Consider the following 17,490-nt stretch of genomic DNA (forward strand, 5'->3'; position numbering starts at 1 on the left):
GGAAGGAAGGAAGGAAGGAAGGAAGGAAGGAAGGAAGGAAGGAAGGAAGGAAGGAAGGAAGGAAGGAAATGGCCTCATCTGTTATGCTTCAAAAAACCAAAAATTCTTATGCCTAAATTTAACAGTTAACATTATTTATTTTAAAGGTACGACTATGCAATTCTAAGACTATATCAATAAATGAGTACTTGTCAGTAAGGTTACACAGAACAAAAGAAGAAAATGATCAAATATTCTATTACTTGAATGGTATGATCAGTCTGCTAATTTTTTTGAATTGCTATATAATTTAGGCAGAAGTCAAACTCTTTGCTGAAAGACATGAAAAGTACAATTCCATAGCTAACATTAAACTTGATTGTAAAAATAAGCAAATGTAGCTCAAAAGATATATATGGTTACCAATTGTTATTACAGAGCAACAACTTTAATAAGATCATAAGTACATAAAATTAAAATGTGAATAATGATCACGAGGAGTTGAATGTAATCAACGAAAGTATTTTTCTAAAACAAGAGTTGAGACAAGGAGAGAAGCAAGCTGACACTTACTGCATACCAGGCATTGTGGTAGCATTTTACCAATGTTCCAAGTTAACCATCTTAATTATCCTGCAACTTCATGAGGAAGCTATTACTATTATTATTATTATTTTATAGGAAAGAAACAGAAAGTTAGGTAATTTGCCTAAGGTCATATACCTAGTAGGTGGAAGAGCTATGATTTGGATCCAGATGTTTGACTCCTAAACCCACAATCTTTTCAGATTTCCCACTGAAAAATAGATAAATCCGTAATCCATTTATTTAAAAAATACTTGAAAATGATTTTGATCATAAAAACCACAAAGCAACATTTTTTTATCTTTGTGCACATGTCTGGAAAGCCTGCAAGATTAAGTCTACAGAAGTGAAACAGGATTCAAATCAGTTTTATGTTTATAATCATACATTACACATGACTTTCAGGCTTCAGCTTTTTTCAGTGTTTTCATAAATTTTGAGTCACTTTATCGTCACGATACCTCTATAAGGGAAAGCTGATGGGTTCGTCATTCTGTAGATGAGGTTTCAACTATGTGAGCTGCCCAGATTAGAGGCAGAGCTGGGACCAGAATTTACACATCCTGACTATCTAATGCTCTTTCTATCAGATCCTACTGCCTTCAAAGCCAAAAGATAGGAATTTCTGCATCTAAGACAATACTTTCCCCATCTTTTTTCTAAAGTAGCAAAAGATACTGTAATTTATACAAAGGAAACCTAGACTGCCTTGACATGTTCTTTTTTTCTATTCTATGAGATCAAACTGTCTGAATAAAACAATTCTAAACCCTAACGCCTTTCATTTGATTGACTTTTACCATAATATCCATGCTAAAGTGACTGAATTTAAATCATAGCTCATGTATATATCAAGTGATTCCATTATAATCTTGAAAACCTAGAGCCTATAACAGCAAAAGCAATTTCCATTCATATCATACATAAAAATAATCTAGTATTAGGTAAGACTGGACTTACATATAGCCATTGGTAGAAAAGATGTGCTAAGATATTCAATGATATCCTTGTGCAGAAATGGAGGAAAGGTAGCTAACGTTGATATCATCGTATAGGGCAAAGTACTCAGAATATCATCATTGAGAAAAGGTAGCAAACATGTAGTTGTATAAAATATCGACTGTCCAAGATCTACAAAACAAAATTGAGTAATCAGTCACTGAATATTTTGCAATTAACAAAATATGCTAACTTTACATTTTAAGCTTTAATGAAGTGGTTTAAATAATAAGCAACTAGTGCTCCCTCCCTATTAAGTGTTATGAAACATAATATTTGACAGGGTACTATGTATACAGTAATTGGTCAAAAAATGACTGATGAATGAATAAGTAAAGAAATAGAAATATCCATTACATGCATTTTTCCTCCACATTTTCTCAATCTTCAGTAATACTTGGTATTCGTATTACCACATTCTACACAAGGTAACTGAGGTACAAGAAGTTAGATGATTTGCCCAATGAAAGTTTTAGAAAATTCAAGGGCAGGATCAGAAATAAAACCGGAGTATTTCTGCTCCATCAATCAAACCATCTGGAGTGTCGGGCAATGAAGTAATTTGCAACCTTCAGCAGAGCAACAATTTCAGCAAGCACCAAACAAGGGAAGCCATAAGCTGGTGCTACATGACCCTGTGCATTGAGTCATCAATGATCACGGGAGGAAGTGCCACCTAATAATAATCTTTCTAACAACATCTTTAAACAGGGATAGTAACAATACCTACCTCACTTCATTAGAAGGATTGTTAGGAGGTTTTAATGGGATAAATGTAAAGTCCTTAGCATAGCACATACTGTGTGCTCCACAAATATTAGCTGATATTATTAATATTAACAGTTACTATTATTATTACCTGCACAAGAATAAAATAAAGGAGATGCAACAAAACCATAACTATTTAGTTTTAGAATGCATGTAGGCCAAATCCCATTACACTAAATGTAATTTGTATATTTGTATATTTCTAGACTTCCCAAAATATAGGCCATCAGTCCAGGATTGATGATGAAGACTTTGATCACTTTTGTATTCATTAGAACAGAAAAGTACTAGACTCTTCTTTGTTTTGCAGCAGATGTACCTTCTTAGTGTTATTTGGATTCCTAACGTTATTTCTGATTGTCATGAGAATTAATATGCCATCTCAACAGGCACATCAGGCAGCAACAGAGAGGATGTGGCCACAGTGCACACTAGAGGGCCAGGGTCAGTCAACCTTGAGCTCAAATGAATGAAATGGAAAATCCACAGGTGTTTTGCTAAGAATTAACCAAGGCTATGCATACAAGACACCTCAGCTGCTTTTGCTGAGCCATTTAGCCTAATTACAGAACATTAGCACTGAAAGGAGCCCAGCTGGAGTATTTTTCACATAAGGAAACTGAGGTCCGGTGAGAGGTGATTGCTCAGGATCACCTGAGAGCAGCTGAACTGCGACAAAACCGTTGCCTAGTGCTCTTCCTGTACTCCACCTGGACCCAGCAGGAGGACACAGCCTCCAGTCTGAGTGTAGCAGCTCTGAAAATCTGTGCAAAAGAAGCATCCACAAGGATCTTGCTAAAAATTCAGATCCTCAGACCCCACCCCTCAGTGATTCTTAGTGACAAGTACCTGGGTGGGACCAGAATTCCATGTTACAAACCCCCTCGGTGATTCCGATGTTTTTCAGACCATCCTTCAAGAAACAATGCCGTATTGTTTCTCTGAACCATTCATTAGATTGATCTACTGAGTTTTTTCCTACCTTCTAAACTCTATCATGCAGAACAAGAACACAATAGCTAAATAACAATATCACAAAGTCACAAAACAGCCGCAGGTATGAGAGCAAAAATACAAATTATCTCCCCTGAAATCGTCACAATTGACACATTAATTGCAATTATACAGACTGCAATTTACCAAATTTAATGTCTTTATCTTAATCAAGGGGCCTTGAAGATAATGGGCAGCTCCCCTAACACAGTGGACCAACCCAGGCCCAGGCAGGTCCCAGGTGAGTTCAGGACCAGTAGTCACGAAGGAAACTCACTGACAAGCTCATCAGCATAGTAAACTCTGGCAGTCTTATGTTCAGAATCCTCTCATTTAAGTTCGGAGCTGGCAGAGGATCACAGCAGAAGTGGCCAGGCTTAAGATGGCTACAGAATTATACAATAAGCAACTTTACGAAGTTCTATACCTTTTACATTCATCATAACACAGAATTGTAAATATAAGAAAAAGGAAATCCAATAGTTATTATTTCATCATTTTTATCTCAGTAGATTTTTAAACTTTTAAAATTAGGAACACGTTGTACTAAATAAACCATCAAGAATTCTCTTAGGGAGTTAGCCATGATCAAAAGACAAAATAATCCCCACTACCCACTTATTTTCCAAAATTCAAATTTTTCTGTACAGTGAAACCTTGGTTGTCATACTTCCAGGGACCAAACTATCAGAGTTCTGAAGTTAAGACAGCTAATGTTTTAAAGTGCGTTATCTGCAGAAATCCCTTTTCTTATCGCATTGCTTTTCATTTGATGCTCCCATTTTTATGAGTTAGGAGAATTTGGTAAGCAAGCAAGATAATGAAACTGCCTAAGGACACAGAGTAGAAAGGGGGAAGAGTGAAAAAAAGAAGCAGGCTCTTAGGCTTCTATTCTAAGCACCACTAATATCATATATCGTACACATACTGCAGATAGCACATAGCACCACTAATACCATATGCTGAATACAGCATACAGCGCCACTATATACTATATCTACATTTTGATACAACATTGTATAATAACTCTTGATTGTTGTTTACATTTGGAAGAGTTCTTAGAGATTACTTCTCATCTAACCTCCTGACTTTATTAAAGAGACAGGAAAAAATGGGTCCTAGAGAATTTGCTCCCTCAAAAATCACAGAATCAGTCAGTGGATTATAGCCTGCTCTTCATGCTCTACTTCTTAATTTTCTGGGCGTCAGTTTTAAAGTCTTATCTCCCCACTCATAATTTCAACAAGAGTCCCCATGATAACTCATCAGGAAAGAAGAGAAAATTTCTTGTTATATGTCTTCCTCCTTTCTCCAGCCCCATTCTCCCCCAATACTCCACTTGGATAACATCCGTCTGGCAATAAAGCAGTGTAAAATGATACTATGGGAAGCACCATAATGAAGTTTCAGTGTAGTGTTTCTAGCCACTCAAAGCCCTTTCCAGTGACTGATTACAACAGTGACCATCTCTGAGCCCCTTGCTCGGCATCATATACATTCACAAGTATCCATGTACATTGACAAAGGTTTCAGCTAAGTGCTCACCGTGTTGGCCGTGCTGTAGTAAAGGAACTAGATCCAGGAGAGTCACCAAAGTCACGTAGAGGCCTTGGTAGTCCAAAGAAGGGTAGTCTGACAACTGAGCATCACGACTTTGCGGGCCGCGTTCTGAGGGAGCATCTCGCAGGACGCTGTAAAGGAGGGAGCGAGTAACAGTAGGGTTGATGGAACTGACCTGCGGTCTTAGAGATGGGGTGAGTGGGAATGGCACAGGAAAAAGACACATGGTCATGGGCACTGTCAAATTGGAGGCATCTTGGTTTTCCTTCTTCCCTGTGCGGGACAAAATGCTGTTGGGGGGACAAAGAAAAAAAAGAGACAACAAAGACACAAAGAACAGCACATTACATTGAAATGACACTCTAAAACAAATAATAAAACACCAGATACATTCCACATAAGATGCAATTGCCACGCCAGCAGGGTCTACCAATCTAGTACTGGTCACATAGCTTCGTGCTCAGAGGTACCAATAATACAAGGTTTACTTTGTGGAAGTTTCATTGCATCTCATGTGTTATCTGGTTAGTAAGGAGCAAAAATATAAAAATGCATGTTTCAGTGCCAAACCCATGTTTTACAGTTTAGCAGTTTGGTGAAGGAGAGGTTTCCCGGAAGAAAAAACAATAGCTTTGTCTAATGAGTAAGGGCTCTTATTCCTGATCACAAGGAGCTTTCAAAGGAAAAGATGTTTTCAGCAGCACTGTCTTCATCAGGTAAATAGGAACTTGCAAAATATAGGTATGGCACTTGCAGAAACATGTTTCAGCAAAGAATAAACATGTGTGTTTATTAAGAAAGTCTTAAAAATCACATGTTTATTGCATCAAAATAATGTCTATATGTATATTATGATACTGTTTCATGACATTCTGTCAGTATCATTTGAGATAATGAAGTTTAAACAGGCATATGAATTTAGAAATAATACATATTTCTAAAATGTTAGCTAAACTACATTGGAAAAGCTATAAAATAATATATAGTTGATGGTCTGTAGCATATGTTTGTGAACTAATGATAATGGTTATTTATGTGTGTTTTTTAAATTTTGCATGTTGGGGAGGAAACATTTTATTTTATGAATACAAACAGTGGTTTATTAAATAATTACCTTCAAAATTCTAACGACTAAGCAAGCAGTATCTGTCATATAGCTGCACATCATACAGTAAGATTTCATATATTACTGCTGCTACTTACGTTATTATTCAACAAAACTCACTAAAGACTAAAGGAAAGATAATTTAGAAAGTTAAAAAAAATTAATGGGAATAAAAATAAATTCTAAAAATAAATTGGTTTTCTTTTAGCCTTAATTTTAAAATAAAAACCTTTTTGGTAAAAGCAATAAAGCAGAAAAGTTGTGAATTTAAAAATAGAAGAAGTTACTGCTTAGCAAAATGTTTAGGTTTTGTAAAATTAGGTTATACTATTTAGCATTAAAGACAATAGCTATACATTAGAATGATAATATCTGTGCACTTGCAAAGTGCTTTTATATAGTACACTTATGTTAGTTCAAGCAGATAACAGTTTATGAGTGGTTCATTACATAAAAATAACCTTGTTTTAAAGTTGCTGTATGTGCATCAAACATTGCTAAGTTCTTAGTTAATGATACTACATTTACAATTTTACAGTGATGTGAAGAATTGGTTAGTGTCAAGCATGCTTGCTATATCAAGTTTGCATTTATTTTTATTTACTCTTAGTGCAAAATATGTTACAAAGTAAGAAAAATGACTACATGCTTTGTATTTTCCATGTGCCTAATTTACCTCGATTTCCTTTGTCTTCTGTTACCCAATGTCCGGGGGGAAACAATTGATAATAATAAAAATAATTTCAGAATACTTATGTAATACTTCTTATCAATAAATAACTTAAGATTTGGTGGTTTTTCGTAATTTGAAGGGATTTAATTTACCTTTTTGTGTGTGATGTATTTGACTTTGTAAGCTTATACTTTACAACGGGATAATATCAACATTCCAGTTACCACCTGACTGTATCTATTAAAAATGCCATCAGATTTTTCATCAGACTTTACACTTTTCTCACATGACTCAATTATTCCTAAGAATACCACCTTTACTAATGTTATATTCTTGATAAACCCAGTCACCAAAAACCTGTTTTAATCCTGTAGGATTCTAATCCCACTGAAAATTCCTCTAGAATCACAAAGGCTGTAAGTCAGATATATTATTTCCCAAACTTCAGCCCTAAATTAACCTGCTATTGGCATCTTTTCAAAATTACAAAATGTGGATCTTGTAGAAGTGGTATAAGGAGAACAACATTTTGCCTTAGAAAATAAAAATAGCTGAATACCATAAATTAATGCTATCCTTTAAATTAAGTGCAATGCTCTGATCAAACTTCTTGGTGGGGGAAATAAACACATAATTTTTTTCAAATACACCTTAGTGTTTTTCCAAAGTATGATGTAAGTTAACAAACACTTTGGAGGCTCTACTTTGATATTTTTCCCTTCCTGTATATGTGGGGTTCCCAAATGATAGCAACAACAGCTTCATACATGCAGGGAGGGAAGAATGTCAGCATGAAAACAGTAAAACTTCTCTCTCACTGCCTTTAGATTTGAGAATTCGGTGAGGTTGAGAAAAAAAATGGCTGAAAAATGAGTCATCAATGAAACCAGTTTTAAATTACCATTCATGTCTCAATGTAAGGAAATGTTTTCATTTGTGGAAAAACTCAAGAAGGGCTCATGAATAAATGTACAATGCATTGTGATTTTATGATGTTTTGTGAAGTTTATTCCGAAAAATCAAAAAAAAGTATTTCCCCAACCAAACTGCCTAACTTGGGAGTTGATAAAACCATTTTCCCCACCTGAAATTCTTTCCCAGAATTCTGCAAACCCAACGAAAATGAATATTAAGAATGCCCTGCTCAGAAGAGTTTGACCCAGCAGCCAGCTTTTCACCTTTCCCTTTTCCTCCTGAGATTCTCTTTATCAACCATTGACTTTCAGCATCAAGAGAGGAAGACCTCTGTTGGTGTGAGGAAAGATGAGAAGTTGCCCTGAGGTATGTGTAGCACAGAAAATTAATATGTCAAACAAACTTCCTTTCAGATTAGGAATGTTGACATTTGAGTTGAATCTATCTACTAAACAAAATTTACTTCATTATGCTAGGCTCTAAAGTTACTCCATGACTTAACCAATAAAATGGTGGATATATCTATATATACATATATTCTTCCTAAGCAATTGGAAATTACGGTTCAATTAAGATTATTATGCTGAGTCTACAATCCATTTTTAAAACATATTAGGCATTTTCTGAATAGTTAGCAGCAAGCAGCTTTCCCCAAATGTAATGATTTTGTTAAAAGATTTTAGGTGCTAGCAGCCTAAACAGCACCGGGAGATCTGGGGGTAGAAATTCCAAAAGAATGTTTGATGTAGGAAGAAGACTAGGATCCTTTAAGTGTCCTGCCAGGTAAAAGGCAAGATTCTTAAAGACCTTCGCTGTTGACAACATGGTCACAGGATGCCTCCACTATAAAAACAACAGACTCCCTCCTATGTAGCAGTGAGGGGAGGTTAAACTAGACGGTCTTTGTAGTTGCTTCTAATGCTAAAAGCAAACAAAAAACTAAACTCTGAAGTTGTGTGTTGCTCACTGCCGAACTCAGGTATCTGCTAAATTAAAATGAGTACAACTCAGCACTCAGGTATAACTTTGCCAGACCCCAGGTCACTACTAGATTAAGTAAATGCTCTAGAAGGATTCCAGCGCTGCATGAGATTTGAACTAAAGTCAACTCAATTCAATGAACATTTACTCATCCCCTTCTCTGGGTCACACACCGCTCCAGACACACGGGCTAGCAAGCTGAATAACACACAGGACTCATCTTCCACTACTAGAGTTTAAGGAACACCCAGGAACACAAATTTGAGTCTAACTATGAGCTAAGTGGACATATGTGGACTCTTCAAATGATTTTGCAGTCAACTATGGTAACATACAATTTCTTCCCTCCTACGAATTAAATAAATTGAAGTTAAATGTCTAAGCTAATTTCTGCCTTTCGAAATAGGTACAAAACTCTACCGAGAACAGTGAGAGTTGCATGCATGCACAAATACCAGCGAACTATTGCTCCAAAAATGCAACCCTGACTCAGGTGAAGCTGCTGAAATTTGAAGTTGCATATTTTAACCAAAAAAAAATCATTTTAACTTCATTGAGAATATCCAAATAGAAAGACAAACAGTTGTTTTGTGAGAATCATCTCTAATTCTTTCTTCTTGTTATTTTTCCCCAAGAACCTGAGTTCTGAAAGCAAGAAGTGCTTCTGAACGTAAAGATCATATTAAATGATTTAATAATATTAAATGCTCTAATAATATTAAACAATATATAATAATTTTGCAGTAGAAAATCTTGTTTGTCACAGAAAATCTTACTGTCGATAATCTTGGACACCAAATACTTAGACAATCTTATTTGTCTTGGAATTTATTTATTTATTTATTTATCTTAGAGATAGGGTCTAACTCTGTCACCCAGGCTGGAGTACAGTGGTGTAATCAAGGCTCACTGCAGCTTCAAATGCCTAGGCTCAAGCAGTTCTCCTGCCTCAGCCTCCAAGGAGCTTGGACTAAAGGTGCATGCCACCACACCTGGCTAATTGCTAAAAGAAATTTTTTAGAGATGGGGTCTTACTATGTTGTCCAGGCTGATCTCAAACTTGTGACTGGTCTCAAACTTCAAATTTGAGACTTCTGGTCTCTAACATTATCTCAGTACAGCTCCATTTAAATTTTGAAAAGATGACAAATCTTGGTGCCAAGCACTTCCTTTAATCTGCCACCTCAGCGTCGCAAGTACCTGGGATTATAGATGCCAGCCACCATGCCTGGCTGTCTTGAACTTTCTAATAGCATAAATAAAATGAAGAAGTACAAACACAATTGTTATGGATGTATGTATCAACAGTTCTGTACTTCTAGAAAAAAAAAAAAAAAAGCTGGGGTAGGCAAAAGAAAATGAATTGGGTTCAGGCCAGCAGTTGAACCTGGACCAACCCATGACACGTTACCTTCCCAGTGTTTGCTTTCTTAGTCCCACTCCGTGTGTGTGTGTCCTGTTCACTACAGCCTGTCAGCTCTGCTCTGACCTGCCAGCCTCAGCTAATAGCCGAGTGGAAGACAGAACTGAAACATTGGGGAACTGAAATGTTGTCCACATTATCTCAGTACAGCTTCATTTAACTTCTGAAAAGATGACAAATCTTTGTGGTAAGCACTTCCTTTAATCTCAAAGAGACCCAAAATTAGTCTGTGGACTCATAATGAATGTCGGCATTCCCAAAGGCCAAGCCAGGTTTCTACTAAAAGCAGTGTCCCTATAGTATGATAAATACTCGTCCTAAGAAGAAGCAGTATAGCATAATCATTGAGAGCATGTGATGTGAATTAGGGTCAAATCCTGAACACTTATTAGCTAAGTAACTTTGAGCAACTTATTTAACCACTCTGCCTTAATTTTATTATCTGTAAAATGCGTAAAACAGTACACTTATCTCATAGAATTATAATGAGAGATTAAATGAGATGACACATTTAACTTCTTAGGACAGTGTTTGACACATAGGATTACTAATATTATAAGACAGTATTGCTATAATAATGGTTGCAATTGTTAGTATTACCATTAGCAGATGTTGATGTTGCCTCCCTTTGAAAATCAACTCAGCTCAGTTGCATAGAATCTTCTCCAACAAGCCACTTGAACAAACTCCCAGTTTTACCACTAAAGTGCTACTACCTATGATCATATTCTAATGGTCCACTGCTCAAGAAAATGGAATCCTTATGTCTTGCAAACATGGCTTTTCAATATTTTAAATTCCTTAACTCTTGGGCACAATTACTAAGACCTAAGCCGCAAGCTCTGACGTGCCAACTAGGATGTTACAGTTTCCTGGCAAATGGAATTCAACATGCTTCCTACTGAAAAGTGTCTCTCACTTTGAGAACTTTCAGAATTTGTCATAAAGGAAACTGTTTCCCATTGAGAACTTGGACCTCAAAGACAAAAGGAGAATTCAAGAGAATAGAATTGGATGCCTTGATTCATAAATTTATCTGATGATCACTATGAAAATTGGGCTAATTATTCCACTACAATTTGAGAAGAAGGAAAATATCCTGTAAGAGGCCCTAACCTTACCATGCAAGTATGAAATGTATGAATCTGATAAGCAGAAGCCCTTCAATATAGAACAGGATCACTAAGGACTCTAAAGAAGGAGAGATATTTCAAAAAATAAGAACAGAGAGATAGCAGGACTGCAAAAGATTCGTAGCTGACTTGATCACATGAAGCTTCTATCCACAAAGCATTCAGAATGCCTCTGGCAAAGCCTTCAACTGCTAGAAACTCCAGTGCCACTAGTCTTTACAAATTTGTGTTCTCCTAATATCTGTCTTACAAAATTTTTGCTGCTATACAGGTAAAAGAAACAGTACCAAGCCAATTTATGTGTTGCCAAAATCAGATTTGAAGTGAGAAGACTGTGGTAACGGAGAAACCACATCTTGGAATTTAATGGAACGTGAGGTGTTCTTCTGAATTCTTCAATGTTATTTTCCAAAACAATTGAGCTCTTACTTGAACAGTTCATCTTTGTTTTCTCTGTTTTCTTAATCAAGATATGTGGAGTAAATAGGGCCCTCCTATCTCTACCTTATGGTAAAAGTAAACAAAAGAAAAAAAGTCCTTTTTTTTGTCCTTGTCCTTCATGGAATTTCATTATCAAGGCAAAGCATGTTGAACACGTTAAGTGTTACCCAGATTAAAAATAACTATTATCACTGTATATTACACTTAGGGAAATAGAAAATGCTAATGATGAACCTAAAATGCCACATAATTCTGATTTGCTTTTAGACCAAAAGTGTTTCCAATTCTTAATTTTAAGCAATTGTAGGCTCTCCTTTTAATCCCACTCTATATTAGTGCCAAATATAGAACTGTTACCATTTTAAAGATCCCCTGAAAAGATGTTCAATGCGGGAAAGCAAGCAGTAGCCAGGCAACCAATCTTTTCATCTGGGCCTGGGATCCAATTTGCTACATACACCCAGAGAACTTGAGTGCAGACTCTTCTGGCAGAGCACTAGAAAACATAGGCCCTTTAAAACTTGCAATTCAATAAAAATTTAGATCCCAATAAATTCAGCAGTACTACCTAATAACTCTCTCAAAGTAGAGGATATTGTAAAGCTTACCTTAACAAGGTCTGAGAAAAGTATTTCAAGGTGTTTGCAATATCTGTTCCTGATGGTACAGGATAAATGTTGTGGAGAACCCGGTTGTGATATTCCTGCAAGTACCGGATCTTGGAAGCAACTAGATAAAAGCAAAGAAAAAAAAAAAAAAAAAAAGAAGAAGAAGAAGAAAAAGAAAGAGAAGAATCATCTTGTAATATGTATTAGGCATACAGTCATTTTTTAAAGTGATTACATACAAGAATTTAATCAGTATTTTAAGGAACATAAGTAAATTTTTAATAGAATTCCATGATAGAAACAATTACAAAAAATCTTTTAATTTCTTTTAATTGTATTCGGTACACAAAATTATTCTTAGTTTTCTGGTTTAATAGCCTATTCACAAATTATCTATTGCTTGTTTTTATCACTAAGAAAAGCAGTACTCCAAATTGTTTTCTAATCACCCCCAAGATGGCTTATTATTAGCAAAATAATAATAGATATAAATCTCTGCTGAGGAATTATATTTAATATTGCTTAACTAAAACTGAAAGAGAAAACTGAAAAGTCTTTCTACAACACTCAAAAAATCCTAAAATATAGGGAGTCCATTGCACGATGGCATCAATTGAAGTCAGATTATTAACTCAACATGTGATCATGAAAGTGTGTTTAGTAAATGCTTTAACTGTGAGACGATGTTAAGAGTAGATTAACATGATGAGTGTTAAGGAAGAATACAATGATTGTGCACTAATAAAAACGTAAAAAATAAATGTCACATTTTTTCTTCCAAAGAATTTCATAAATTAGGAGACTTCCTAATAGCTTTCTGAGCTTGGCTGCCCAGATCTTCTCAAGATTCAGGAGGGACTCAATAGATTTATTTACCCTCCTAGACCTACCTGGAGTCACCAGCATTGTCCACATTCCTGACCTGACCTTTGACCTGGCTGTAGTGAAGGACCCCGTTCTAGTCATTCCTCTTTGCAAATCCCAAGGAGCCATGATGATCAACGTCTTTCTGGTCTCCTCTTCCACAGGGTTCTCAACACTGTCCATTTGTCCTTTCAATCTTTAAGGCTACCAAGGGAGCCTTTTAGGTGGTATGGCTCACTGTCAGCAGTTAACAGAAGACATATCAAGTCCTGGAGAAGCAAGGCCTGCTGTTCCCAATAGCCCACGGAAATAAGCTCCTGGATGCATTCTAACTCAGAATCCTTTTGATAAGTGTGGGATGTAGAAGCACAGAACGATAAAATATCAGAACTGGAAGGACCTTAGAGACCTCTTCCCATAACCACTTCCTTTTAAAGATGGGGAAAATGAGACACATAGGTGGTCAATGGCAGAGCCAGACTAGTGCTTAGATTTCCTGATCCCAATCCAGTGATCTTTCCACTATGACATACTCTAGAATATGATTCTGAAATGACGTCCACGTGAATGTGATGTTCACATGAATGTGAACGTCCATTGCTTGACATCAATGCAATTTCCAGCAGTTACCAGGTTAATCACTGATTCTAAATCCTACATACACCATTTATCAGATTTGCCTTTTCTCTCTTCCACTACCTGAACTATTTCCATAATATGGTTAGCATTTTCCCAAAGAAATAAGTCTAGATTACAGATAATAATACCTTGAGTCTGTGTGACACATCAGCTCCAAAGAAAGCAACAAGTTTATAAACATCATCTCAATTAACTCCATAAGTATTTGGTTGTAAATAACTTTTTTTCCTAAGATAAAGTATAAATAGGTGATACTTGAAAACAGTTCAACTGCATAATCTACAAAAGTCCATTTCCTGCTCAGTGTTTTTGATCTGCTATTCATTATATTTTAAAAATCATATTACAAGAAAATCCCCATATTAATGCATAGTTCCAATTTCCAAATATCCGAGATATATGCTAGGCCAGCACATGCTGTCTGCTCACCCACTGTCACAGTAATGAAGCATTACTGTGACTTTTCTCAAGTTTTAATATTCAGCAGGTTTCTGTAGAGTATTTCAGGAATACCATTAATCATTCCACCACCTAAGAAAAGGAGTTGATAATAGTACAGGGTATGGACAGTAAATTCAAATGAGGAAAAAACTCACAGATCCCCCAACTCAGTGGCTTGCTCATAATTCAAGAGCTATAAAACCATCACTACACAACGATTACAAGCATTCAAAAATGTTTGTTAAATGAAAGGATGCTCTTTTTATAGCTCTTTTCATTAAAATGCAACAATAGCTCCTTTCCACAGGTACCCAAATATGCACAGCAAAGCAGAGGTGAGAGTCTCTTTTTTCTTTGAGATCTTTTAATATTTTACAAAAGTCATATTGCATTGTCTCTGTGTACTTACCTGTTCATTTTTCTATACCAGTTTGTAAATTTCCTAAGGGCGGAAACTATACCTTACTCATGGCTCTATCCCAAGCCTAACACACCGGTACTTAGTAGGAACTCAGTATGTTCATAGGATTAAATGAATAAATGAATTAATACTTTAGTAACAGCACTTATCACTCAGGTCTTTAGGATATATAGAGAGTATACATATCTGCATATATATGTACACTATACACATATATACCTGCATATAGACATATGACAGATTGTGGACTCTTCATCCTTAGTGCCAGACACCTAGTAGGTACTCAATAAATCATTGATAAGTGAAGATGAAAAAAAAAAAGGAAGAAAGAAAGTGGGACAGAGAAAGAGGAAGAGAGTGGTGAGTAATCATGAAAGACCATTTATAGAACAGATTGAAAAAACTGTTCAAGCCAATTTGTGCATTGGTGAATGCAACACAATCTTAGCAGTCATAGATTTAACTTCCACGTTTTCAACAATTCGAGAGCAGCCAAAAAGGTCCGTGACAAATAGTAATTTGTAATTGTGCCAAGGATGTGAATAAAACTCATTTACAGTTCAATTTTGTGCACTAGAGGTGGTCATTTGGCTGGTTAATAAGCCCATGTGAGCATCCAAGAGCCTCATCAAAGCAGAATTCCTCTTTACTCCACACACATACCTGACTGCTGCTGCGGAGACTCCAATAACTGGGCCCGATAGATATAAATGAATGATCTTCAACCTCAACTGACCCTAAGGCTACATTTCTCTAGTAAGCTCCTTCTTCTACACTCTTCAATTATAGTTACACTGTCTTCAAAAATCCCCCCGGCACCACCCCTTTCCTTATACTTTAAAAAACCATCTGTTATTGACTGAATTTTGTGGCGCTTAGAATTCATATGTTGAAACCTTAACCTCGAAATGTGACTGTACCCAGAGATAAGGCCTTTAAAAGGGTGATTAAGTTAAAATGAGGCCGTTTCGGTGGTGAACCCTAATCCAATCTGACTGGTGTCCTTGTAAGAGGAGATTAGGACACGTAAGAGATACCAGAAATGTGGGAACACAGAGGAAAGGCCGCATGAGGACAAAGAGAGAAGGTGGACATCTGCAAGTGAAGGAGAGAGGCCTGAGGAGACACCAAACCTGCCAACACCTCGATCTCAGACTTCAAGCCTCCAGAACTGCGAGAAAACATACTTCTGTTGTTTTCGCCACCCCGTCTGTGGTACTTTTATGGCAGCTGGAGCAAACTAATACACCATCATAGAGGAAATATTTTCTTTTTTTTTTTTGAGACGGAGTCTCGCTCTGTCGCCCAAGCTGGAGTGCAGTGGCGCAGTCCCGGCTCACTGCAGTGGGTGACCTCCGCCTCCCAGGTTCACGCCATTCTCCTGCCTCAGCCTCCCAAGTAGCTGGAACTACAGGCACCCAACACCACACCCAGCTAATTTTTTGTATTTTTAGTAGAGATGGGGTTTCACCATGTTAGCCAGGATGGTCTCGATCTCCTGACCTCATGATCCACCTGCCTCTGCCTCCAAAAGTGTTGGGATTACAAGCATGAGCCACCATGCCCGGCCCTGAGGAAATCTTATTAGTAAGGGTTAAGAGTATGAACTCTGAAATCAAACAGTTCTGACTTAAGACCTTGGATCTATCTCCACTTAAGCCCAATTTCCTCATCTGTAAAATGGGGATAATTATATCGACTTCATAGGTCTACTGTGATTATTGTGCTATTGTGATTACTGTGCGAGTGGATACTTTGCACAGTGCCTGCTATACACTCCACCTATATTAAATAGTAGATGTCAAAAACCTACTAGCATCTCCTTTCCTTGTCCTGCCAAACACCAATCCCACCACTCACTGGGGCTCTCCACCCATCAGTGTGTCTCCTATGGACTTCATGTCTTCCCTTTTGCTAAATCATTTCTACCAGGATTCAAACAAACTGTAGAATCTCCCTTGTCGATGGGAAAGAAAAAAACCTCTCTTCTGCCTTTCCATGCCCCCTCCAGCGACGGGTCTCTGCCTTCAGAGCAAGAGGAGTTGTGCACATATTCTCCTCTCTCTGTCACTTCCTGTTCCTCCTTCCACTCACTCCAGTTTGGCTCCCACATCCACCACTGTACTGAGTCCTTTTCCCACAATCATCTGGAGCCTCCAGATTGCCAATCCATTGGGTACTTTCTGATCACCATTTTCCTAGGCTTTTCAGAGCATTCTGTACGTTGATCCCTCCCTCCTTCCTTCTTGAAACTCTCTCCCCTTGGCGTTCCAGATCCCACATTCCACTGGTCTGCCTCCCGTGGAATGTACCCTTCTTCAAGTGCTTTGCCACTTCCCCCTATTGCTTGATGTCTAAGTGTTGGAATTCATCAGGGCTCAGTCCTAAACTCTCTGTTCCTCTCTCTCGATATTCTCCCCATAGGCAATCCCAACCATCCACAGGGCTGTCAGGACCGTCCAGGGGCCAACTGCTCTGAAAGGTCTGTCTCCATCCCAGGAGGGTAGCTCTTGTGAATAACAGGCCTCATCGATTCAATTTCTCCACTCGGGAATCTTATAAATATCTCAAAGAAAACACGTCCGACATTGACTCTTAGGTCTCCCTTGCCCCAAGAAAGAAGCCTACCCCACCATCTGTGTAATCCACCTAGTCACTCAAGCAAAGCATTCGAAAGTTCATCCTTGACAGCCCCTATTCCCTGCCGTACCTCACTCCTCTAATCCAATCCATTGCTAAGTCCTATTAATCACTAAGTCTTATCACTAAATCCTATCAAATACATCTCCCAACTGTCTTCTGTTCTTTGTCACTGTCGTTACTCAGCAGCAGCATCTCCTGATCAAGTCTAACAGCCTCCTAACTCATTTTTCAGATTTCTTTTTGCTTCTCTCCACTCTTTCTCCTCAGAGCAGCCAAACAGATCTTTTAAAATTATAAACTGCTTCATACTGTCATAAAC

General features: G+C 37.3%; 1 protein-coding gene across 2 annotated transcripts in view; it reads right to left on the reverse strand.

Moving 5' to 3' along the window:
* The window catches only part of UNC79 (unc-79 homolog (C. elegans)), a 357,370-nt gene that overhangs the window by 216,514 nt on the left and 123,366 nt on the right, over window positions 1-17,490 (reverse strand). The window contains exons 2-4 of one of the 2 annotated variants that reach the window (XM_011951565.1): window positions 12,164-12,284; window positions 4,870-5,015; window positions 1,525-1,695 (exon numbers count right to left, since the gene is read on the reverse strand). In XM_011951565.1, the coding sequence (XP_011806955.1) occupies window positions 1,525-1,612 (88 nt within the window). In that variant the 5' untranslated portion in view covers window positions 1,613-1,695; window positions 4,870-5,015; window positions 12,164-12,284. Of the gene's footprint in view, window positions 1-1,524; window positions 1,696-4,869; window positions 5,175-12,163; window positions 12,285-17,490 lie in introns of both variants that reach the window. The other variant, XM_011951564.1, reaches the window with a different exon arrangement.

The sequence above is a fragment of the Colobus angolensis genome, unplaced genomic scaffold, assembly GCF_000951035.1.
Source record: "Colobus angolensis palliatus isolate OR3802 unplaced genomic scaffold, Cang.pa_1.0 Scaffold32, whole genome shotgun sequence".
Taxonomy (NCBI): Eukaryota; Metazoa; Chordata; class Mammalia; order Primates; family Cercopithecidae; genus Colobus; species Colobus angolensis.